General features: G+C 46.5%; 2 protein-coding genes across 2 annotated transcripts in view; one reads left to right on the top strand and one right to left on the bottom strand.

Annotated features, from left to right (window-relative positions):
* LOC106984006 (polycystic kidney disease protein 1-like 2) overlaps nucleotides 1–21,580 on the bottom strand; it is an 86,786-nt gene extending 65,206 nt beyond the window's left edge. The window contains exons 1-6 of the mRNA XM_053211331.1: nucleotides 21,280–21,580; nucleotides 19,062–19,226; nucleotides 16,593–16,778; nucleotides 12,301–12,411; nucleotides 9,053–9,200; nucleotides 29–249 (exon numbers count right to left, since the gene is read on the bottom strand). Of these exons, the coding sequence (XP_053067306.1) occupies nucleotides 29–249; nucleotides 9,053–9,200; nucleotides 12,301–12,411; nucleotides 16,593–16,778; nucleotides 19,062–19,226; nucleotides 21,280–21,580 (1,132 nt within the window). The remainder of the gene's footprint in view (nucleotides 1–28; nucleotides 250–9,052; nucleotides 9,201–12,300; nucleotides 12,412–16,592; nucleotides 16,779–19,061; nucleotides 19,227–21,279) is intronic.
* BCO1 (beta-carotene oxygenase 1) overlaps nucleotides 1–23,544 on the top strand; it is a 161,943-nt gene that overhangs the window by 80,432 nt on the left and 57,967 nt on the right. The window contains exons 10-13 of the mRNA XM_053211340.1: nucleotides 1,430–1,527; nucleotides 6,635–6,769; nucleotides 8,419–8,579; nucleotides 20,561–20,757. The gene's annotated coding sequence lies outside the window, so the exon portion shown is untranslated. The remainder of the gene's footprint in view (nucleotides 1–1,429; nucleotides 1,528–6,634; nucleotides 6,770–8,418; nucleotides 8,580–20,560; nucleotides 20,758–23,544) is intronic.

Here is a 23,544-nt window from a genome sequence, read left to right as displayed (position 1 = left end):
TTGACCTTGACCATTTCTGTAGACTCACCTCCATCAAGTACCACCTGAATCCACAGAGGTTCCCCGAAGACAGTGCGGCAGAGAGGACTGGCTCCCAACGTCGACAGGCCGGAGCACCCAGTCACGCTGAGCCTTTCCGTCTTGTCTCGGATTGTCACGTGCTTTTGAGCCATCACATGCCACTCACTGGTTGTGCACTCGGCAAACACAATAAATTCCCCAGGGACTGTGAACTGGTGGGTCACGTTGCTGGATAAACTGCCAGCAATAGTTAGTGTTGGCCATGTTGGGGACACACAAACACATGCATTCACACACATGTGCACATATGCACTCACCTACCTTGCACCTCCCCTGCCCTGCAAAGATAAACAGGTGAAGAAAGAGATGCTACGTGACCAAGCCCTTGGTGTTCACAAAGGTTACGTTGAGGTGTCTAGAGCAGGTGGGAGTGGAAGAAATAGCAGTGACCAATCAGGGGGTTGAATATTTGGTTACACGTCCTTTTTCTGCTCTTTATTCCCTCTGTGGCTCGCATAAATCCCCCTCGTCTGTAAAATGCTATGCCCCAGCCTACCTTTCTGAACCATATTTTCCCCATCTGTAAAGTGGGGTCATATTCCAAATGTATCAGAATGATAGAAGCTTGGCTTCTCATTTCGCCGAGAGAACTGATTGAAAATCGCCAATGTGGCCCATAAAGACCCACATGACCTCCCTTCTTGACCTCACCCCCATCTCCTGCCACACCCCTCCCAGCTGTATGTCCGCTCTGCCCTCTTTTCGGTTCCTGGAATGTGCCACCTCCCGTCTGCCTCAAGGCCTGCAGGTGGGCCTCAAGGCCTGCAGGTGGGCCTCAAGGCCTTCTTTGCTGGGAAGGCTCTGGGCTCGTCTGTCTGCTCACACTCATGCTCTTCCTTTGGTGCTCAGGGACCAAAGGAACATCACCTCCTCAGGGAAGCCCTCCTTAGGTTCCCCATAAAGGCAATGCTGTAGCTCGGCTGCTTCTCCTGGGTGACACTCATTCCTTGTGTGCTTGCTCCACCACTGGCATTCTTCCCCGCTAGGTCGTCTGCACAGACGGTGTCTGTCTAGATCTCCGTTATAAATCCGGCACCTAACACAGCGCCTAGCATAGAGGGCGTGCTGAGAAATATTTGACAAATGAGCATATTTGTGAAAAGGCTTGCAAAACGGTAGCTGGATTTTTGGTGCCTGCCAAGAGTAAAGCCACCACCTGTCTCTTCCATTGATTACGACTTTAGGCAAAATTCAAAAAGAAGCTTGCTGAGGACTCTGAAAAGTAAACAACAGCAGACAGATTGGGGAGGAAAGCCCAGGCTTTAAGAATTACCTGTAAAGATGGGACTTTCCTGTTTTGTGTCTTTTTTCTTTTTTAATCTCCTTTATATCTTGGCTTTGTCCCTAGGGTACCCTGAGTCAATGAACTGCACAATGAATGAAGAAAACAAAAACCCCAAGAGAAATCCCCTCTGTTTAGCCAAGAGAACCAGGAAAAGAGACCCAGTGAGTCTGAGGGCACAGCAAATAATACCTGGTTTTGTTTTGTGTCATTTCTCTTTTTTTCTCTTTGGCCATGCCCTAGGCTGTTCTCGCTCTTGGAGCTGCACTGACAGTGTAGGGTGATGCAGACACCTAATTCCCAAGAGAAAACCCATCTTTGTATCCAGAGGAGCCGTGAAGAGAGATGTGTGGGAGCTGAAGATTGTGGGGGGACCCTGAAAATGAGAGATGTGGAGAGGAGGGGCCCCCACTTCCATGAACAACCCAGCACAAACTATGAGCTCACTCACATATTATGCACGTGCAAAGTAGAGCCAAAGACACACAGCCAAGGCTTTGTTTGAGTCAGACTACAACATAACACCATCCTGAGTGTCCCATGAGCGGGGCCAACCCAAACAGGTTTGGAAACGACACCAACATGGGAACCACCACTCACAGAAGGCAAGTCATAAAGTGTGGTCTGAACCTAACCAGGTGGGTTGCCTGCTAAAACAAAACAAAAATCTATTTTCCAGAGGATTTTAACTGGATCCAAAGTCTCAGAACCTACTATCAAAATGTCCAGAATATAATCCAAAATTGCTTGATGATACACAAAGAATGAGGAAAATCTGACCCAATCTCAAGTGAAAACATAATAGATGTCAGCTTTCAGGTGACTCAGGGGTTGGAATTATCAGACAGACTTGAAATCAGCTATTTCAGCCATGCTCCATGACATAAAAGTAAACCCTCTTTAAATGAACGGAAAGCCAGACATTCTAAGCAGAGAAACAGAAACTTTTTTTTTTTAATGAAAATTTTAGAAATAAACAGTATCTGAAATAAAAAATTCACTGGATGCTTGCAATAGCAGAATAGTGATGACAGAAAAAAGTCAGTGAACTTGAACAAAGAGCAAGAGAAAGTATCCAAGCTGAAGAAAAGATAAATTGACATCTTAATAAAATATTAAATTTTTAAAAATGAGTAGAGCATCAGCAACCTGTGTGACAATATCAAAAAAGAAAGCAGTTATGTCATGGGAGGACCAGTGAGAAGAGATAGATCGGTGTAGAAAAATACACTGAAGAAATAATGGGTGAAAACTTACCCAGTTTGGCAAAATACATACATGTAAAGATTCAAGAAATTCCATGGATCCCCCACAAAAGGGGAAAAGTTAAAGAAAACCGTGCCCACACATACAGTAATAAAACTGCTGAAAATCAAAGGTAAAGGGAAAAAAAATCTCAAAACAAGCCTGAAAAATGACACATTGCATGTAAAGAAAACAGTGATGTGACTGACTGTAGATTTCCCTTCAAAAGCATGGCAGTCAGAAGACAGTGACAACATCTTTAAATGTTGAAAGAAAAGAATTGTCAACACCTAATTCTATATCCAGCAAAAATGTCCTCCAGGAAGTGAAGCAAAATGAAGACGTTCTCAGGAATAAAGAAATCCTCTAAGAGAATTTGTTGCCAAAAAATATACTATAAAAGAAGTGTTTAAGGGAGTTTTTCCAGCAGAAAAGAAATGATACCAGAGGGAAACTTTGAATTTCAAGGGTGAAGGAAGAGCACAAGTAATGGTAAATATTTTGGTAAATCCATAGACTGGTAACATTTTGGTAAATTCAGGCCCCTCATTGGGCTCTGTGCTGACAGCTCAGAGCCTAGAGCCTGTTTTGGGTTCTCTGTCTCCCTCTCTCTGCCCCTCCCTGGCTTGTGCTTGCTCTCTCTCTCTCTCTCAAAAGTAAATAAACTAAAAAAAAAAAAAAAGAGAGAGAGAGAGAGAGAGATTTTCAATATATGTAAATGTCCCACATATGACAACTATAATATAGAGGAGGATGAGCAAAGGGACCTATATGCCAGTAAAGCTTCAACATTTTAATGAAGTAAAATATGAACTCCATATAGACTGTGAAAGGTTGGATATGTATATTGTAATCCATGAAGCAACTACTAAAAAAGTAATAAAAAGATCTATAACCAAAAAAGCTGATAGATATGTTAAAATGGAATGCTAAAAATATTCAAATAATCCAAAAGAAGGCAAGAGAGGAGAAGAACAGAGGGAAAATAAACAGAGGAGCAAACAGAAAACAAGAAAACAGTGGACCTAAATCCAACTATATCAATAATTACATTACTTATAAATGATCTAAACACACCAATTATTGTGCCAGATGGGATTAAAAAAAAATTCTCAACCATAGACTGTCTATAAGAAGTCCACGTTAAATATAATGATAAGGGGGCACCTGGGTGGCTCAGTCAGTTAAAGCAGCTGATTCTTGGTTCCAGCTCAGGTCATGATCTCATGGTTCATGGGATTGAGCCCTGCATTGGGCTCTGCACCGACAACACAAAGCCTGCTTGGGATTCTCTCTCTCCGATTCTCTCCCTCCCTCTCTCTCTCTCTGCTCATGTTCTCACCCTCACTCTCTCTCTCAAAATAAATAAATAAACTTAAAAAAAATTAACAAATATAATGACATGGATAGGTTAAGAGTAAAAGTATAAAAGTTTCACCAGCAAACACTAATCAAAAGGATGCTGGAGTAGGCTCTAATAACAGACCACGTGGATTTCAGAACAAGAAAACACTAACTCTTTTCAGTCACAGGAAGGATGGTTTTGAATAGCAAAATCTGGGCTGTTTTTCAGGGATCTTGCTGGGAAAAGCGACTCATTCCATTCCTTGAGCTCTCCTGCCAACTGAAAGTGCTCAGGAACGAAAGGCAGAGAAACGGACTTTTCCTGGTTTGTCTCCCAGTGATCTCACTGGAGGCAGAAGACAGCAAAGTGCTTTTAGAAACTGCTGCCAACAAAGGGAAGATCTGCTCGGAGTACAAAGCAACGGAGGCAACAACCTAACATTTTTTGATGATCCCACGAGCCAGCAGTGCCATTCCTGGGTGCAAACCCAACAGAAATGCAGCAAAGACATGCGCTCCAATGTTCACAGCCACATAGTTTGTAATTGTCCAAAGGGGAAACCACCCAAAAGGACTACCGGCACTAGAAAGGAATAAGTAAAGCAAGGAATATCCATGTGATGGAATGTTCTACAGAAATGAGAACAAAGAAGGCACAGTTATACACAACAATGTGGATACATCTCAAAAATGTACTGTTGAGAAGTCAGACACAAAAGAGAATATGCTTTATGATTCCACTTATAGAAGTTTCGAACGGGTCACACTGATCGACAGTGGTAGAAATTGGTAGACTTGGGGGCCCCGGGAGGACTCTTGGGAGACTGGTCATATTTTGTTTCTTGATCTGAGTACGAGTTACATGGGTGTAGACATTTCACTTTGTAGAAGTTAACTGAGTTGTATCTTTTTGTGCAGTTTTTCGTACATATTTATGCCTCAATAAAAAGTTTAAAACTTAGTCGAAGACACTGCCACTCACTGATTTGCACATGCTGCTTTGATCGTTTACATTAATGGGATGTGGCTTTTCTTTAAAAAGAAAGAAAATGGGGAAGAGAGCTCACATTTTTTATCTTTGCTCAGAATGTCCAATTGTTAAGAATACCAAGGTCTGTGCCATTTTGTTAATGTCACTCACAAGTTGCTAGCCGGCTTGGTGGATAAAGCCACCTGACCAAATTGGGCAGTGTGGTAGAATGGAAAGGGTAGAAAGCCGGAAGTGAGGTCTCCAGAGCTCCGTCAGTCACCTGTGTAACCTAATGACTCAACCACTCTGAGTCTCAGCTCCCTTGTCCATACAATGAGGTGAGAGCCATTCCTGGCTGGGTCGTTGTGAGGTTTAAATGAGACCATGGCTGAGTAAGTACCTGGTATGTGATAGGCTCAGATATTGTGGGGTTTTGTGTGTGTATGTGTGTATAATAGGATGGCATTTATGCCACTTAGCCTCTTAAAAATAAAAGTAGTATGTGCTTCTGTAATATTAACATAATGGCAACAATTACCCATTTTTAAGAATCAACTCTGTGCCAATTATTTTCTTCTTTGTAGTCCCATTTAGCCCTTAAAATTACCCAGTGACTATTAGTAACTCTTGCAACAGTATTAACAATCACAGATCATGTAGCCAAATGGCCTAAATATTCTTAAGTATCCTCTGTAGTGGATGTGAGTCACCCAGATTCTGCACTTCAAGGCCGAGGTCTGCCCCTCCCCAGCACTCTGGTGTGTTAGTGGCCAAGGCCTCACAGATGAATCCATCTCCAGGAATTCCCCTTGGCTAAAGGGAGCAGCCTCCCCCCCTCCTCCCCTGCAGGGTGCCTTCCTGCATCCCATGGCTGCTCTGTGCCAGAGCGCTGAGGTTCCACTCTCTTGCCTCAGTCCCGTCAGGTCCCGGCTCTAGAATTCTCTGTAGGGATGGGAAGGGCCTGTGTTGCTAGTGCATCCCATTGTACCTTCTGCCCCTGCTCCATCCTGGAACCCCCCTCCCCCGGGAAACCTGCTGTACCCCAAATCAGTTTCCTGGTGCCCAACCTACATGTTCTCCTAAAAACAATTTCTCCAAACTGGCTGGCATATCAAGGCTCTTTATCAGCAGACTCCTTTTGAGTTTTCCAGCAGCATCTTTCATTTTCCCCCACATACCCCGAACTCCTGCTGTAACGCGAGGTGCTCGCAGTTACCTGAGGAGGCCACGCCCCTTCACATCCCTGTTGTCCCTTTCTCTACCTCCATAGCTCCTGCCTGGTTCCCCCGAAAGACTTCAGTCCTTTATGACCATAACCTTACACATAATTCCTCTGAGCTTCCCAACATCCTGTGTACATCTAGGTCCCTCTGAATTTTGTTCTGTCTTACGAAATACCGATTTCCAGGGAAGCGGCCCCTCCAGATTCAGGTACGTGTGGAGGCAGCTCTGAATAGACCCCAAAATGATGGCAATCCCCTGATCTGTCGGTAGGTGGCGCTGAGACACCCAAAGCTGGACAAGGACAAATTTCACCTTCGCAAATTGGTCCAGGAGGCACACAATAAATTACAGAAACGTATAAAGTTTCCTACAACAAACAGTAAAGCAAAACAGCTTGACGTTCATATGAACACAATACATCGGGAGTGCAAGGCAAGAAGAATCTAAAGGAGAAATCCTTTGACTTTATTATGTTGTTTCTATTTCAGATCGGATTCCCCATTAGCTCATGTTGTTTGTCTGCAGTAGAGAGGAAGTGGCCCATTTAGGTCTTAGCTTATCATGACTTAAGCAAAAGTAGGATGCCGTACAAACACATAACAGCACAGCGACATTCACGCAAGGTATGTGACCTCTGTGAACTTAAAATTCATGCCATTTTTAATATTCTAGGTTGAGTGCCGAGGCTGCTATTGCTGATAAGGAAGCATTGGAAATGGATCTCCCAAAATTAACCAAAATGACAGAAGAAGCTGAGTATTTTGGCCTCACCATCCAGAGTTGACTAATACTAGCATTTTGTCTCATTTGCTCCAATTTGTAGCTACTGTTTGTTTGTTTGTTTATTACTGGAATGTCTTTGTGTAACTAAAGGTCTTAGCAGGGCTACCGACAGTCGATTTTGACGAATGCCAAATGCAAGTTGTTTAAAATTTGGGGGCCGGACGATTGTATAGCTTAGCATTTGCTGTTTTTTCATTGCCATGGTAGCAAGCAGGAAGAAACCTGCACAACAAGGTCATGGGTATTTGTATCACTTTTGTAACATTTTGTAACATTTCCCCCAAAGCATCTTCACATGTAATTTCTCATTTTACTCCACGAAACAAGGCAGCCACCAATATTAATGCGACAGGGAAGGGAACGGAAACCCAAGACCAGAAATTGTCTCACACACGTTAGCAGCAGCTGGGATTAGAACCTTAGCTTCTGGACATGCCATTTTATATGGCGGCACAGCACAATGTCTGAGGCCTCAGAGGACTGTTGAGTGTGAAACTTTCCCTCACTGGGGCAGAATTGGGCCAGGGACAGGGCTGGCCCCTCTTGGCCCCACCCCAGCCAGGGCTTCCAGCAATGCTGAGCATGTGCAGGACTGGATTCAGAACTTCTAGCTCCCCACAGGGTAGAGCTGCAGATGTTTACGGTTAGGAAAGGGGCTTATGAGCCTCCATTATTTCCCTGGGGATTCATGTTGAACTGAAGACCCCTGTAAGAAGCCCCCAACCCACTGAGGATCTGGAAATTCTGGATCATTCTGGGGGCACCCAGCAGAGCAGAATGGAGCTTACCCCAGGCCCAGTAGGACTTGGAAATGTTATGAATTGAGTTCAGCTGCCATCAGGCTGGGGAGGTTCGGCTCTCCTAGGGGATGCAGAGTATAATGCCTTCATGCCGTGTAATCTGCCAGGGGCTTGAGGGCCTCAGCTTTTATGCCAGACAGTCCTGGCTTGTGTCACCATGTTGCCACTCACAAGCTGTGTGTCTTGGGCGCTGCCACTATACCTCTCTGAGCCTCAGCTGCTTTGTCCATGAAAACAAAATAACAGTTACCTAGCTCAACACTGTCCAATAGAAATACAGTGTGAGCCACCCATGTGTATGTTCTAAGAGCCACATTGAATAAGTAATACATAAAATTAATTTTAATAATTTATTTTCTTTAACCCAATATATCCAAAATACTTTCATTTCAACATGTAATCAATATTTAAAAATTAGTGAGGTACTTTACATCTTTTATGAGAGGTTGGTGAGGGGCGGATGAAATCTTCAAAATCCCACGTGTGTTTTAATTAACATCATATCTTAATTAAGACCTGCCACATTTCAAATACCCAATAGCTCATGTGGCAAGTGGCTGTTCTGCTGGATAGCATAGATCTAGCTGATAGGGTTTGTAGTGAGGATTAAATGAGATTATATGTGAAAGCTGCTTGGCTGGACTGTTATGAATATTGCTACTATTATTATTTGTTATTCTTGCCAACAGAAAACATTCCCACATCCATGCGAGCATCTTTTTCACATCATTACCAACTCCTTGGACAGTGACCCAGGAGCGATTCTACACAGAGCGAACCCATAAGGACCCAGCTCTTCAAGACTGTTCATGTGGCCTCCATAGTGAGAAAACCTGTGCATGCCATTTCTGTACGTATGCCCCTTTGTACTGTGGCTCTGCCATTTCTTCCATCAACAGGTGGAGTCTGTTTCTCCACCTGTTGAGCCTGAGTGTGGCCATGGAACTTCCTTTGGCCAATGAGACATTAGAAAATGTGATACAAGTAGAGATTTTAAAAATGCTTGCACAGTAGGCCTTGTTCTCAGTTGCTGCTAGAAACCCTCTGCCACCATGCCAGTGAGGCTAGACTAGCCTGTTGGGTGATTATTATGCAATACATGCCCCTAGCCAACACTCAGCTGACCACCAGACATATACATGAGGACTTCTGAGGCCATACGCCCCCAGCAAGGCTGGCCCAGATAAGCAAAGCCACCTAGCTGACCCAAAGAACCATGAGGAATAATAAATATTATTGTAAGCTACTAAGTTTGGGGATGTTTTGTTATGCAGCAGAAGCTGACTGATACATCCTGACTCAAGGCTCAGAGATTCCTCTTACCTGGGAGGGTAGTAGGGATCAAAAGTGTGGCCATCTCCTGTACTAATTATACACGAAAGGTTTCCAATGTAGGGAGAGAGGAGCCATGTCAGGGAGATGGTGACATTGTCAAAGATGAAACTCTCATTGGACACCATCAGCTGTAGGCCTGCAGATCAAAAAGGAAAATGCTATATGCCATCACAAAGCAAAATTGCATGCTTCTGTTTAAAACATACTCTCTTCTATCCACCTGTCCTTTATCTTTAGGTGGGGCTTTTAAAATTTTTATAATTTTATTTTTACTTTTTTTAATGTTTATTTATTTTTGAAAAGGAGAGAGAGAGAGAGGCAGGGGAGGGGAGGGGCAGAGAGAGAGGGAGACACAGAAGCTGAAGCAGGCTCCAGGCTCTGAACAGTCAGTACAGAGCCCGACGTGGGGCTCGAACCCATAAACTATGAGATCATAACCTGAGCCAAAGTTGGACGCTTAAATGACTGAGCCACCCAGGCACCCCTGTTTTTACTTTTTAAAGTTCTTTTAAATTTTATATTTCGTTCATAGGTAATACATGCCAAGGTACAGAATTTGAAATGTATAAAGGGTATAGAGTGAGAAAAAAGCCTCCCTCCCCTGTCATCCTGCAGTGTCCCCAGAGGCAATCATTGTTACCAGTATCCAGGGTCACCTTCCAGGGATACCTACACGTTCTAAGCACATACATACTTTTCTGTTCTTACAAATGGTTCATGCTGTGTTCACTATTTGGCATCTTCCTTTTTTTTTTTTTTTCACCTACTATATGTTGGAGATGGTTCTGTATGAACTCAGAAGTGCCTTGTTCTTTTTTTTTTTTTTAATTTTTTAACGTTTATTTGTTTTTGAGAGAGGTAGAGAGACAGAGCGTGAGCAGGAAAAGGGCAGAAAGAGAGAGGGAGACACAGAATCCGAAGCAGGTTCCAAGCTCTGAGCTGTCAGCACAGAGCCCCATGTGGGGCTCGAACCCACGAACTGTGAGATCATGACTTGAGCTGAAGTCACACACCCAACCAACTGAGCCACCCAGGTGCCCTTGCCTTGTTCTTTTTAATAGCTGCACAATGTACTCTAATTTATTTAACCAGGATTCTATTGATTGTCTAAATGTATTTCATCATGTTTAAAAAGACAAGCCAAGCACCTTTAGGAAGATCTACTTGGCTAAGGTGGCCAAAGATTCATTGTAAGCCATTTAGTGCACATTACATTTTACAAAACCTGAGCTTTCAAAACTGTTATGGAGGACGGGGAGGGGCATAGAATTTGCTGAGGCTTCCCACAGCCCCCGGCTAATTTGTGCAGCAGAATCTTTCAGTTTCTGAGCACAAATGAAGAAGGAAAAGATAGAAGAAGCTGAATGCACATCAAAAGGACTTTCCAGAGCTAGTCGGAAAGTCTTCGTGGTCCTGATTCATAGCTGCCTGAGGACACGCAGGCAGCAGCGAGGCCTTTCTGGGCACTGTGGCGGGGGCGGGGGGGGGGGCACGGCAGTGGGGGGACTGCCGGATAGAATCTCTCCCTTTACAAATCAGAAACACTGTGATTAGAGCACACCGGTTCACATGGGGGCAGGATATTTGAAATCAAAATTGGGGCAGAAAATTTGGTCTGGGGTCACCAGACCAATACACCCCCTGGCCTAAGCGATGCATTTGTCCAGTGACAGCCACACTGAGACTGGCAGATCTCCAAAGGGCACCCTTTGTCCATTAGCAAAGCCACCAACCAGAAAGCACTGCCAAAACACGTGGCCTCTTCTTCCCAGAAAATAGAATGAAGACGTCCCGCTCCCTCTTACTCCACCCAGGCATCTCCAAGACACTAATGGCGCTGGTAAAACTTGTCCCCTTCTCTCTGTAGTACCCCCCCTTCTACACCCATGGACCCTGCTGTCCTGGATCGTCCCTGGGGACCCCAACATTCCCTGACTCGCTCTTCCCTTCAGAGCTCCCTGCACCGTCAACTCATCTTCTCAGTGGAAAGTGTGTTGTGACTGATTTTCTGGACGGTGGCAGAACGTTGCCTTAGGGGGAAGCAGAGCTCTCATACACGGTTAGTAGGTGTGCAAATCAGCGCGGCCACTTTGGAGTGTAATTTAGCAGCATCTTTGAACATTTAAGCTGCACATACCCTGTGACCCAGCATTCCCTGTACTAGGGACCTCTCCTCTAAACAGAATCCGGCACATGTCAAGATATACACATGAGAATGACTGCTGCAGGGTGCACCTAACAACAGAAAATCTGAAGCAGCCTAAATGTCCGTCAACAGGGGACTGTTTCAATAAATTTTGACATGATCTTATGATGGGATACTATGCAGCCATTAAAAGAATAAGGTAGTGACTTGGAGAGATGTCCAGAATATATTATTAAGTTAAAAAAAAAAAATAGAGCTGTAAACTAATATATTTTAAATGATTATAACTTATGTATGTACACTCATACACAGCCATGTCTGAAAACAGTTTAAAAAGCAGGGAAGAGGGGCACCCAGGTGGCCTAGTCAGTCAAACATCCAGCTCTTATCTCGGCTCAGGTCACGATCTCACGTTTCATGAGATCAAGTCCCATTTTGGGCTCTGTGCTGACAGCTCGGAGCCTGCTTGGGATTCTCTCTCTCCCCCCCCCCCCCCCTACCCCGTCCCCACTCATTCTCTCTCTGTCTCTCTCATAAATAAATAAACATTAAAAAAAATAAAGAGCAGGGAAGAACTTACAGTAAACATTTAGCAGTGGTTTCCTTAGGAGGAGTAGGACTGGAGAATTGAAGGGACGAATTCTTCTTTCTTGATTTATGACAGTTTTATAAATTGTAATTATACATGTTACTTTTAGATCTTTCAAGTTTTTAAAAGTTCATGTGTGACCTAAAATGCAGCCTACGGGCAGGGCAGGGCGGTGGCCCAGGTGGGTGTGGGGTCGGGGAGTGAGACATCTTTTGGCTTTCTTCTGTCAAGCAATGCTGGCCTTATCTGATGTGTTTGTTGGGCCACTCCAGGAAACCGAACTTCTGGCTTGATGGCTCATTTCTGCAACAGGAGCCTCAGACTCTTTACCCCAAGAGGCTAAGCCGGGTGGGAAGGTCAGGCTGCAGGGCACGAGTGGTGGGTGAGGAAGTCTTAGTACACAGATCGACGCCCAGGGGTGTCTTCTCCCAGTGCTCCAAGTGGGGCTGGACCTGGTGTGGAAATCGGGAATTCCCATGGCTAGGCAAGCTGGGGACTCACCTTCCTGGCACTCGTACTGCACCCACAGGTAGCTGCTCTGGGTGGGGCACGGGTCTCCGAAGTAGGTCCCATCTGCGGCCACCTGGCACACCTGCAGCCCCTGGCACTGGCCTGGGAAGTGCCCGAATCCCAGAAGGAGCAGGAACAGCAGGAAGGACAGAAAGGGACAGGTTCAGACAGAGATGAATGGCCTCTCATTCATTCATTCACCCACCTTCCACCCCACAAATATCTGCTGGTGTCCACTGAAGACCAGGCAGGGGCCGAGGTCCTAGGGGGAGAGAGAAGTAGGATTCTTTCCCTCAAGCAGCTCAGGGGCCAGCACAGGGGTTCTCAAATCTTAGAATATGCCAGAATCTTCTGGAAGGCTCTGGAAGATAGAGATTTCCAGGTCCCACCCCCAGTGCTTCTGATTCAGTGGGTGTAGATGTCAGCTTAAGAATTTCCTTAGAATTTCTAGAGGCACCTGGGTGGCTCAGTTGGTTAAGCATCTGACTTCAGCTCAGGTCATGATCTCACAGTTAGTGAGTTCAAGCCCCAAATCAGTCTTACTGCTGTCAATATAGAGCCTGATTCAGATCCTCTGTCCCCCTTTCTCTGCCTGTCCCCTGCTGAGTGACACACTCTATCTCTCTCTCTCTCTTTCCTTCCCTCCCTCCCTCTCTCAAAAATGAGTAAACATTTATAAAAAACTGTTTACTTTTCTAACAAGCTCCCAAGTGATGTTGATGCTGCTGGCCCTGGCACCCCACTTTGAGAACCACTGGTCCAGTAGCATCCAGTCACATGGCCTGAAGTAGGAACTTTCGTCCTGAGAACTGGCAAAGAGGGAAAAGATCAGGAATCCCGTCCAGGTGCCCACAGGAAGGAGAAGTGTGGAGAGCCCAGGCCAGAAACTTCAGGTCACCTGCCGTCTCTCCCTCCTGCCCATGCAGATGAGTTACATGCCTACACAGAAGCCTGGGAGGAACGACAGGTGGGTGAGGTGCCCCAGGATGTAGAAATGAGTTCCCATTTCCTGCTGGCTGTCAGCTGGATCCGCCCTTAGCTCTCAGAGGCCATTTTCCAGTCCTTGCGCGTGGCCCTCCATTGTTATCTCAGAGCCAGCAGTAGGGTATCAGACCTGTCTCACACTTAAACTCTGATTTCTCCATTGGCCACATCTCTTTTCTGCCTTTGGCCAGAGAAGGTTCTTTGCTTTTAACAGATCATGTGGTTAAATTGTGCCCACTTGGATAATCCAGATTAGGAACCGTAACTCCATCTGCAAAGCCCCTTTGCCATGCAAATTAACACATTCACAGGGAAGGTATCTCATCATACCCGGAGCCCCAGGGATTAGGATGGCAAATCTTGGGGGCCAAACTTCTGCCTTCCCCAGACAGGAAGACATAAGAGGGCAGAGGGCTTTTTATCCTGTGTTTTCATCCTCTCTCTGACTGCAGCTCCCTCTGAATAGGCCCTCCCTCATGGACCTCGCTCCCACAGGGCAGCCTCCACCATGATTCTAGCACTTGTGGGATGGCCCTCACTTCTGGTTTTGGTGAGACCATCCACTCAGGTTGTCCCTCTGGCCCTTAGGGGTAGTGGTGACTTTCCGTGGCTGCTTGTGTCAGGGTGGTATCATTATCCCCTGTTTGACTTCTCAGCACTTCCATGACTGGGCAACCAGCTCCCTGCATTAAATTCCCTCTATTGAAAGACCTAACATGATTTCTGTTTTCCTAATGGGACTCGGCTTGATATACCCCTCAGAGTTCTTTGCCCCTACTATGTGCATCCACAGCCGTATACTTCACTGTCCAAGAGAATGGGAGCATTTTGTTTTGTTTTTGTTCACTGCTGTATCTCCAGCACACAGAACAGTACCCAGCACCTAGCAGGTACAAAATGAGTTTTGCATGAGTAAATCCAAAGCACCTTTGCTCTCTTCTGTTATGGCATGGAGCACAGTGCTAGGCCATTGCTTGTATTCATTATCTGTCTCCCCATTAGACTGCAAGCTCTTTGAAAAACAAACTGTTTGATTCATCCCTTTATCCACAGAGCCCAGGATAGAGCATGGCATGAGATTGGGCTGAACGAATGTTTACTGACCAACTGGCTGAATGAATGAGTGAGCCTGCTACTTAGATACAAACGGATCCCCCCAGACCCTGCCCACATCTGTTCCTCTGACCTCTCCCAAGAGGATGCAGGGTTCCCCTCCAATTGCTCTCTGGGGTGTGGCTGCAAGGTTTGGAAACTTGCATCTGGGCCTTTGGGGAAATAGACCACTCAGCCCCCTCCACGCCTCCATGAGGGAGGCACATCTGTCAGCCCATCCAGCCCAGGCCTTTCCCGCTCAGAGGGGCCACAGCCTCAGGAAGGCCAGAGCAACAAGGAGAGTGAATGGGAGTCACATGGCTGATGTCAGTATTTCCTTCCCCCACACCTGCCCTGGGGGGCCAGGGACAATGCGGGCCAGATGTGGTGGGGAGAACAGTATTTCCTTCCCCCACACCTGCTCCCAGGGGATCAGGGACAGTGCAGGCCAGACGTGGGGGGAGAAGAGCAAGTCGCTCTCCAGGCAGAGGGAGCATCTTCCCCAAGTCGGGGATGAGGCCGCTTGGCAGGTTCTGAGAATACAGGGCATTCCTCCTGGAATCTTCACAGGGCCTTTGGGTGGAGGCAGGGGCCCTCAGGGAATTGCCGAGAGACGTATGTGGGGAGACTCAGCCTGAGGCCCCAGAGCTCCCAGCTTGGGCACAGACTATTGTGTCCTCACTTGGCCAAGAAAGCAACAGACTGTCTGCCTTCCTGGGACCCTGCAGGCCCAACACTGATAACCACAGCAGAGAGGAGGGGAATCCCTACGTCCTGGACAATAAAGGTTTCTAAGACCTTTGTGTCCCCCAGGAGGGTGCAGGGAGCCCCTGTAATTTCTGAAACTGAGCCCTTGTCACCAGGCAAATGCAGCTCACAGGCAGATTTAATGTGATTTAGAGAAACAAGGCCATAGAGAAACTCTCCCACATGGACAAGAGTTGCCACCACGATCGTGTGTTTCAGCATTATTCACAATAGCCAGGGATTAGGGCACAACCCATTCAACTCTCAACAGAGAAAGAGACGAATTATGGTGTAGTTATACAATAGATGAAACGAACTGGTATGTGTATCACAGTGGATAATACAAAATTCAAAGTCACGTCATTTGTGTAATGAGGAGACATTAAGCAAATATGGAATAATGTCATCAGGATTTAGCAACAATGGGTAGGAGGTCTATGGGAATTCACCGAAATATTTTTTTAAGTTTATTTATTTTGAGAGAGAGAGCGAGAGCACATGTACACACACACGCGTGTGTGAGTGGGGGAGGGGCAGAGAGAAAGAATGTCAGTCAGGCTTCTCAGGGTCTGCCCAGAGCCTAATGCAGGGCTCGAACCCATGAACCGTGAGATCATGACCTGAGCTGAAACCAAGAGTAGGGTGCTCAACTAACTGAGCTACCCAGGTACCCCAAAATGCTTTTATTGTCTATATGTTTGGAGTATTTAGAAATTTTTAAAAATTAAATAAGAAAAAGAAAGCGGGACGCCTGGATAGCTCAGTCAGTTCAACATCTGATTCTTGATTTCCACTCAGGTCATGATCTCATGATTCATGAGTTTGAGCCTCAAGTCAGGCTCTGCCTTGACAATACAGAGCCTGCTGAGGATTCTCTGTCTCCCTCTCTCTCTGCTCATTCGTACACATTCTGTCTCTCTCAAAAATAAAGAAATAAACAATTTTTTTTTAAAGAAAGAAGGTGGAGTACCTGGGGGCTCAGGTGGTTAAGCATCCAACTTTGGCTCAGGTCATGATGGTTTGTAAGTTTGAGCCCCACATAGGACTCTCTGCTGTCAGTGCAGAGCCTGCTTTGGATCCTCTGTTCACCTCTCTCTCTCCCCCTCCTCAGCTCATTCTCACTCACTCTCTCTCTCTCTCTCTCTCTCTCTCTCTCTCTCTCTCAAAAATAAAATAAACATTAAAAAAAAAAAAGCAAGCAATGTTTCTTGCGACCAAGTGGAGTGGGGAGCAGAATGCCCCCCTGGCCCGCAGGGGAGGGTGTGGCATTGGGTGAGGAGGTGAGCCCTGGCCCCCTTGCTTCCCTGCATGGTGCTGTGGGCAGAGATGGCCCCATTTTCCTAATGTTGGAGGCCCAAGGTCAGATGTGAAGATGGTTCAAGCCTTCCAAAACCCTTTGCTAGGCATGGGGCACCATGACCTGCCTTGCCCCCACAGCCAGAGCTGTCCTTGGGGCCTACCTGCCACTTCGTCCTTGACGCTGAGCCAGCCGCATCCCTCCTCCAGGTCTGAGGGCCGCGCAGCATCCTGGATGCAGTAATAGGGAGTTTGGCGCCCGTAGAAGGCATCCTGGATCTGGATGACCTCCCCTGAGCCACAGTGCATGGTGGCATTGAAGCCGTCACAAGCCAGACTCTGGCCAACGCCTGTGACAAAGGGAAGGCGACGCTTAGGGGGGATCATGGTCACGGTTGGGCAAGTGCCTGGTTGACGGGGAGGGGAAGGGTGTCGGGGGTGAGGGCTGAGGTGGAGGGACCCGGCAAGAGTGAGAAATAGACGGGGGCGGGCGTGGGAGTGGCTCTGGAGCCAGACTGCCTGGGCTCAGGTGCCACCAGCCACACACTGGCTGTGTGCTCTGCAAATGCCTTAGCTTCTCTGTGCCCCTCAGCACAGGGGAGTGTCCGTACTGCATCCCCACAGGGTCTTTAAGAGGATTACATGAGTTTATACGTGCAGAGTAAGAGCTGTAAGTGGCAACTTGAGTCTTTTTTGAAAACAATGCCTGGTTCGTCACAGATGCTAAACAAGCACCTGTTGAATGAATGAGTGACTTGAGTGCATCTTCCTACCAATCCTAGAAGCTGGGCGACTATCCTCCCCGGTAGGAACATCAGGCTCAGGGGGGCTGCTGTGCTGAGACACCTTCCCCCACCCCACCGCCTCCAGCCCGGCTTTTGGCATGTGGTCTACATTCAGTGAATGTTTGTTGGAAAACAATGACTTGGCTCAGGTGAGCACAGCCAGAAAGGAAACTCTGGATCCAAACTCCAGCCCATCTGCCTGGTGGGAACACCACAGGGTAGAGGATGAGACCAAAAATCTGTGTTAGTTTCCTACAGCTGCTCTCTGTACAAATTACCACCAAATTCATGGCTGAAAACAGTACAAATCTATCATCCTCTGGTTATAAAGGTCACAAGTCCAAAATGGGTCTTCCTGGGCTAGTATCAAGGTGTGGACTTGATTTCTTCTGCCTGCTCCCGAGCCTTTTCCAGAGGAGCTACATTTGTTGGACTGTGACCCCTTCTTCCATTTCCAAAGCCGGCAGCAGCCAGCATCTGCCAGTCTCTCTCTGACCACAGGCAAACCTGGGTTCAGGTCTTACCATGGTCACTTCCCAGCTGTGTGGTCTTGGGCAAGGAGCCTACCCTTTCTGAGCCCCACTGTTCTTAGCTTTATCATAGGCCTCGCCTCAAACAGCAGAGGTGCTTCTATTATGAATAAATGCACGCGAGTCTGTTCCTGGAAGTGCTGCTTGGTGCGTGTTAGCTGTTCATGATGTGACCTTGTACCAGTGGCTCCAAGGCCCTGGGGCCGACAGATTCTGAGACAGGCTCTTGAGTTGGGGTGCACAAGGGGGCGAGGCACTGGGGAGCTGTGATCAAAAGAGAGGGAAGTTGTATGACCCATAGGTCCCCGAAGCTCCAAGTTTCCAAAATCGGCCAGGCTGGAGAAGTGAACGCTACATGGCACCTGTTTAAAACCAGACGGGGGAAAGGAGGCAGGGGGCCTGTAAGTGCCCAAATCCAGAATGGGCCCCAGGAGCTGGGGTTCTTCACTGAGGGGCTTGGGGATAGGGAAGGGGCTGAGCCCAGGAAGCCTGGAAGCTTCCCTTAAGCCTGGCTTGAAAGTCAGGGGAACATGGGGTAGCTCAGTTCCAAGACCAGGCCCCTATGCCAGGGTCCCTGCATGGCAGGCAGGACCTATCGTGGGGCCATGGGTCACTCATGCCGGGGCTCTTACACGTAGTCCCTAGGGAGGAGTTCCCAGGGCACAAAGGGGGTCAACCATGGACAGCAGCTGGAAAGGACACAAGAATGGAGTGCGGGGACGTTCAGGAGTCAGGGAGGGTGAGCACCGGAGGCTCAGACCCGGCCGGCCAGGGCGGTAGGCGTTGAGGGTGAGTGAGACTAACCTCCTGGGACCATGTCTCCTTTTAGGAAGTCTGGAAAGGAGAGTAAGTAGGGCTGGGTATTTGCCCCCAGATGCAGGTGTCTGAGAGGAAAAGAGGGATGCAGGGGAGGCTGGTAGGTAAGTGGACAGGGAGTCGGGGTTGTGAGCTGGGGAGATGAAACAAACACAGACACAGAGACAGGCGGGCATTTAAGGAGACATGGAGACAGAGAGACCCAGGGACACCTGGAAAGAGAGAGAAACAGAGACACATGGAGGGGCACAAACACAGACACAGAGACAGGCGGGCATTTAAGGAGACGTGGAGACAGACCCAGGGACACCTGGAAAGAGAGAGAAACAGAGACACATGGAGGGGCACAAACACAGACACAGAGACAGGCGGGCATTTAAGGAGACGTGGAGACAGAGAGAGAGACCCAGGGACACCTGGAAAGAGATAGAGAGAAACAGAGACACATAGAGGGGCACAGAGAGACAGAAGGAGGGAGACCCCACAACAGAGGCCAGCTCACCAAACTCGCAGATGAAGGCAGACGGCTGCGTGCAGTTGTCTGAGGCCACCCACCCAAAGGAAGCGTCTCTCCCGATGTAACCACAGGCGTCGGGGGCAGGAGAGGCCTGCCCTCCGCGCCAGTGGCTGTAGCTCACGTTTGAGGTGTCCAGCCAGGTCCCCAGCCCTGGGATGGGAACACAAGCACCAGGACTTACAAACGTTCCTCCGACCCTTTTTATGCACAGGGCTTGCCTCAGCTCAGCTCCTGGTGCTGCAGGAGGTGCCCGGTTAAGACCGACAGGCTGACGGCCTCTCTTTCCCGTGCCAACGAAGGGGCGTTGCTAGCTGTTACCTTTCAACACCCAGATGTAAGAATTCAACCTAGAAACCAGGGCGCCAAGTCAGGGAGCCCAGACAAAATAGTTTCATTAAGGACATGATGCTTCTAGCTCTGTCTTACCATCACCTAGAAAAGAACACAGAAGTGTGCCTCGGGACATTCGAAGGTGTTCCTGAGAGCAGCAGGGGCCCTTGTCAAATATATTTGGGCACACTCACTTAAAATGGAAATTTTCCTTATGTCCAGAACTCCTCAGTCCCATGAACACACTGATGTGACTCTTGAAGAAGAGTGTGTGTGTGTGTGTGTGTGTGTGTGTGTGTGTGTGTGTGTGTGTGTATGTAATACAGAGGCATTTCAAGGACACTAGAAATCTAGAAAACACTAAAAAGCAAATATTTGAAGACTCACAAGTGTATTTATTCATTTTTTAAAATACATATGAATGGTTAAAAAATTTTTAGAGTGAAAAGGGGCATAAAATGAAAACGTCACCCCCCTCCCAACCTATGGGTTACTCCCATTACTCTTAGGTATCTTGTGAATTGTTCCAGACTGAGTTTTATCCCTATATCAGCAACTATGAGTGCCTGAAATCTACACAAATGCCATCATACTCCACATGACACTCTGCTTCTTCTTCAATAACATTAAATATTGGGGGTTGTTACATGTCAGCCTACACAGATCTGCCTCATTTTATGTAAAATGAGCCATGTGGTATCCCTTGGTGATTTCAAATAGACACAACTCCTTTAAATGTATAGGAAGTGATGTTCAATATACAGAAATCCACAATCGCTACATCTACAAATCAAGAAACTATTCAATAGATATTGCCTGAAAATGAATTTTAGAATTCAAATCCAGTGGCTATGAGCTTCCTAAAATGAGCGTTCCCAACTGCTCTCTCAGCCTTTCCATCCACTCTGGTATTAAGTGCTTAGCCCAGACCAAGTCACGCATTTCTGAAACCCAGTGGCTTCAACAGGACAATGTGATGTGGCAGGCTGCTGACCCAAGAGGAAGTCCTCTTGCTGCGTTCTCTTGAGCCAACCATTTTCTCCCCCTGGACTTCATTTTCCCATCCATAAAATACAAGTAGCAATGTATACCTCGTGGGACAGGTGCAAAAATTGAATACAAATGTTCACTTGTCCATTCTCTGCTATGTACAGGCACTGGGAAAAGAAAAGTGGCCAGAATGTGGTTCTTTCCCTCGAGGAGTTCACTGTCTAGGAAGGCAGACAGACACCTAAAAACTTAAAGTCATGCCAAAAGTACCCTCTCAGAGGTGTGGACAAGCCCTACAGGTGCATAGAAGACTCAGCGGACCGTGCTGGGGTTGGAGGAAGTTGCCCTCACAGAGTCAAAGGTAAGTAAGGGTTTCTAGGAGGACCATTAAAATGAGACCATCGAATGTGAATGGGGTGGTGCCAAGCTCTTAACCTGCTTTACTCTCATAAGAAATGGGGAAAGCCACATGGAGGTGCTTTGAAAATAGCTTAGTAATTATTTCCTGAGACTCTGTTGTCTCATCTGTAAAAGAGAAGCAACAATATCATCTCACTGGTTATTGTAGGGATTCGAGGTGGTAACAGGCAAGCAGTACTAAGGATAGTGCTGGGCACTATTCTAGCAAGAACTAAAGAAGCCATAGCTAATATTATTATTAGATACATTCAAACAAATGAACGTTTCCAGAGTGTCCTCTATGTGTCAGATTCCGTGCTAGATACTGTACATGAATCATTTCATTTGAGCCACAAAAGAGGAGGGTGTCCTTACCATGAGAAGTAGGATATACTACATTGTTCCATGCGGTTCCGGATTAAGAAGCAATGGTGAGAATTGCGGCCACCAGCTTCCTGTGAAATACGGCTTCCACAGCACCTACCTTCTGTGGTTCCATTCCGAGCCAAGTTTCCTACAAGTCCAATCCACCATTCCCTGTCCTGGGAGATATGCTTCTGCAGAAACTTCTGGGTGTCCTCATCACGAATAAAGACCAAATGGCCCCCTTGCCCCTCGCACCAGCTCTGGGCACCATAGAAGGTGTGGCTGAGAGGCACAAATTCATAGCAAGAGTCTTTGAAAGCCACTCGGCTCTTTGAGCAAAAGCTGCCGTCTTCTGGCTTAGCGATTGCAGCCCTAAACCTCAGAGCAAGCCCCAAGAGGAGCAAGCCCACTGCATTCATCCTTGAAACACCACTGGAGCATCTGGATGGAGCTGGTGCTCAGGTCCTTCTTATGCTTGTGGCTCACAGCTGTCTGCCAGAGATCTTTCCTTCTCTCTTTGCATCCAATAATAGCTCCTACCTCTTATTTAAGAGACGAAAGGCTCAGGATGAATGTGTCTACATTTTTGCTTTCCCCAGCTCTTTGTTCAATGCCTGTTCCAAATCCAATTAATTTGCAAAACAGTCTTCAAGAGAAACATAAAGCCGCTATCTCACCTGTCTGCTTGTCATTCGATCAACTGTTAGCTTCTGATAAAAATTCCTTGCTATTGGTTTGATGTTATTACCCTAGAGGGCCACATGTCTCACGAGAAGCCATCAGCATGTGAGAAGTATGTGATAAAAGAAAAATGGCAGGAAAGTGGGAGTGATGAGATGGTCAAGGAACCAAGTAGCGCTCATCTGCAATCCTATTGTCCAGAGTGACAGCTGTGCCCACATGATAATCACATTCTCCCCAACGTGGCTTAAATCCTAATGGATATGTCTCCCCCTCTTTGGTTCATCACATTACCACTCATGCCTGTTGGAGAATACAGATTTCCTACAAAATTGTTTTAGTATCATCATGAAAATAAGCTTTTAAAACCTCAGACCTGCCCATCCTCACCCACTGCCTTAAACCCTCTAGTGGGTGTCTGTAGTCTATGGATCGAGTTCAAGCTTCTCAGCTTTGTATACAAGGCTCTGTATGAATTGGCCAGTGACCATATATCCAAACACACTCCCCAAATGTGGGGAAACAGACTCACTCGTTGCATGGGAGTGTAAATTGGTACAACCTCCATTATGGGCAGTTTGGCGAGATCTATAAAAATTTCATTTATTATTTTTTAATACTTTTAAAACTAATCTCTATAGCCACTGTGGGGCTCTAACTTAAAACCCTGAAATCAAGAGTCACATGCATTACTGATTGAGGCAGCCAGGCATCCCAATATCTCTCAAAATTTTTAAAGCACAAGCTCTATAATGTAGCAGTTCAACTTCTAGGAATTTTACCTACAAATAAATTCATACATGCACAAAATCTCATACATGTAAAGTTATTTATTGCAGAATTTTATAAGAAGGAAAAATTGGAAGCAACCTAAATGTCCATTGATAAGAAAGTGGTCAACAAAATGTGGTACGTCCTCCATACCCACATACAAAAAATGATCAAATTGTTTATATACAAATTTAGAAGGATATCTAAGATTTTTGCTAATATTAAAAGCAAAGTATGAGACATTGTTGATGGTCCAATCCTATTTTTTTAATTTTAAAAATTTATTTCTTATTTTGAGAGAGAGAGAGAGCACGAGCGAGCTCTCTTGCATGTGTGTCAGTAGGGGGAAGAGCAGAGAGAGAGGACAGAGAGAATCCCAAGAAGGCTCCGTGATGTCAGCACAGAACCCAATGTGGGGCTCAATCCCACCAACCATGAGATCATGACCTGAGCCAAAATCAAGAGACGCTTAGTTGACTGAGCCCCCCCACGTGCCCCAATGGTCCACTCCTATTTGCACAAAAACATCTATGAAGATTTGTTTGTATGTGTTGAATGTATCTCATAAAGGACTTACGAGAGACTGGCAGTAGTGATTGCTTGGGTCAGGGGTTGGGGGAGCTAGGTCAGTGGGAGACAGAGGAAGGAGCAAGACTTTTGTTTCATTGGACACATTTTTTTAAATTTTTTTTCAATATATGAAGTTTATTGTCAGATTGGTTTCCATACAACACCCAGTTCTCATCCTAAAAGGTGCCCTCGTCAATACCCATCACCCACCCTCCCCTCCCTCCCACCCCCCATCAACCCTCAGTTTGTTCTCAGTTTTTAAGAGTGTCTTATGCTTTGGCTCTCGCCCACTCTAACCTCTTTTTTTTTTTTTTTCCTTCCCCTCCCCCATGGGTTTCTGTTAAGCTTCTCAGGATCCACA

The sequence above is a fragment of the Acinonyx jubatus genome, chromosome E2 (genome assembly GCF_027475565.1).
Source record: "Acinonyx jubatus isolate Ajub_Pintada_27869175 chromosome E2, VMU_Ajub_asm_v1.0, whole genome shotgun sequence".
In the NCBI taxonomy this organism is placed as follows: Eukaryota; Metazoa; Chordata; class Mammalia; order Carnivora; family Felidae; genus Acinonyx; species Acinonyx jubatus.
The sequence above is the reverse complement of the archived record's forward strand: the minus strand, read 5'-3'. Positions and strand labels throughout refer to the sequence as shown.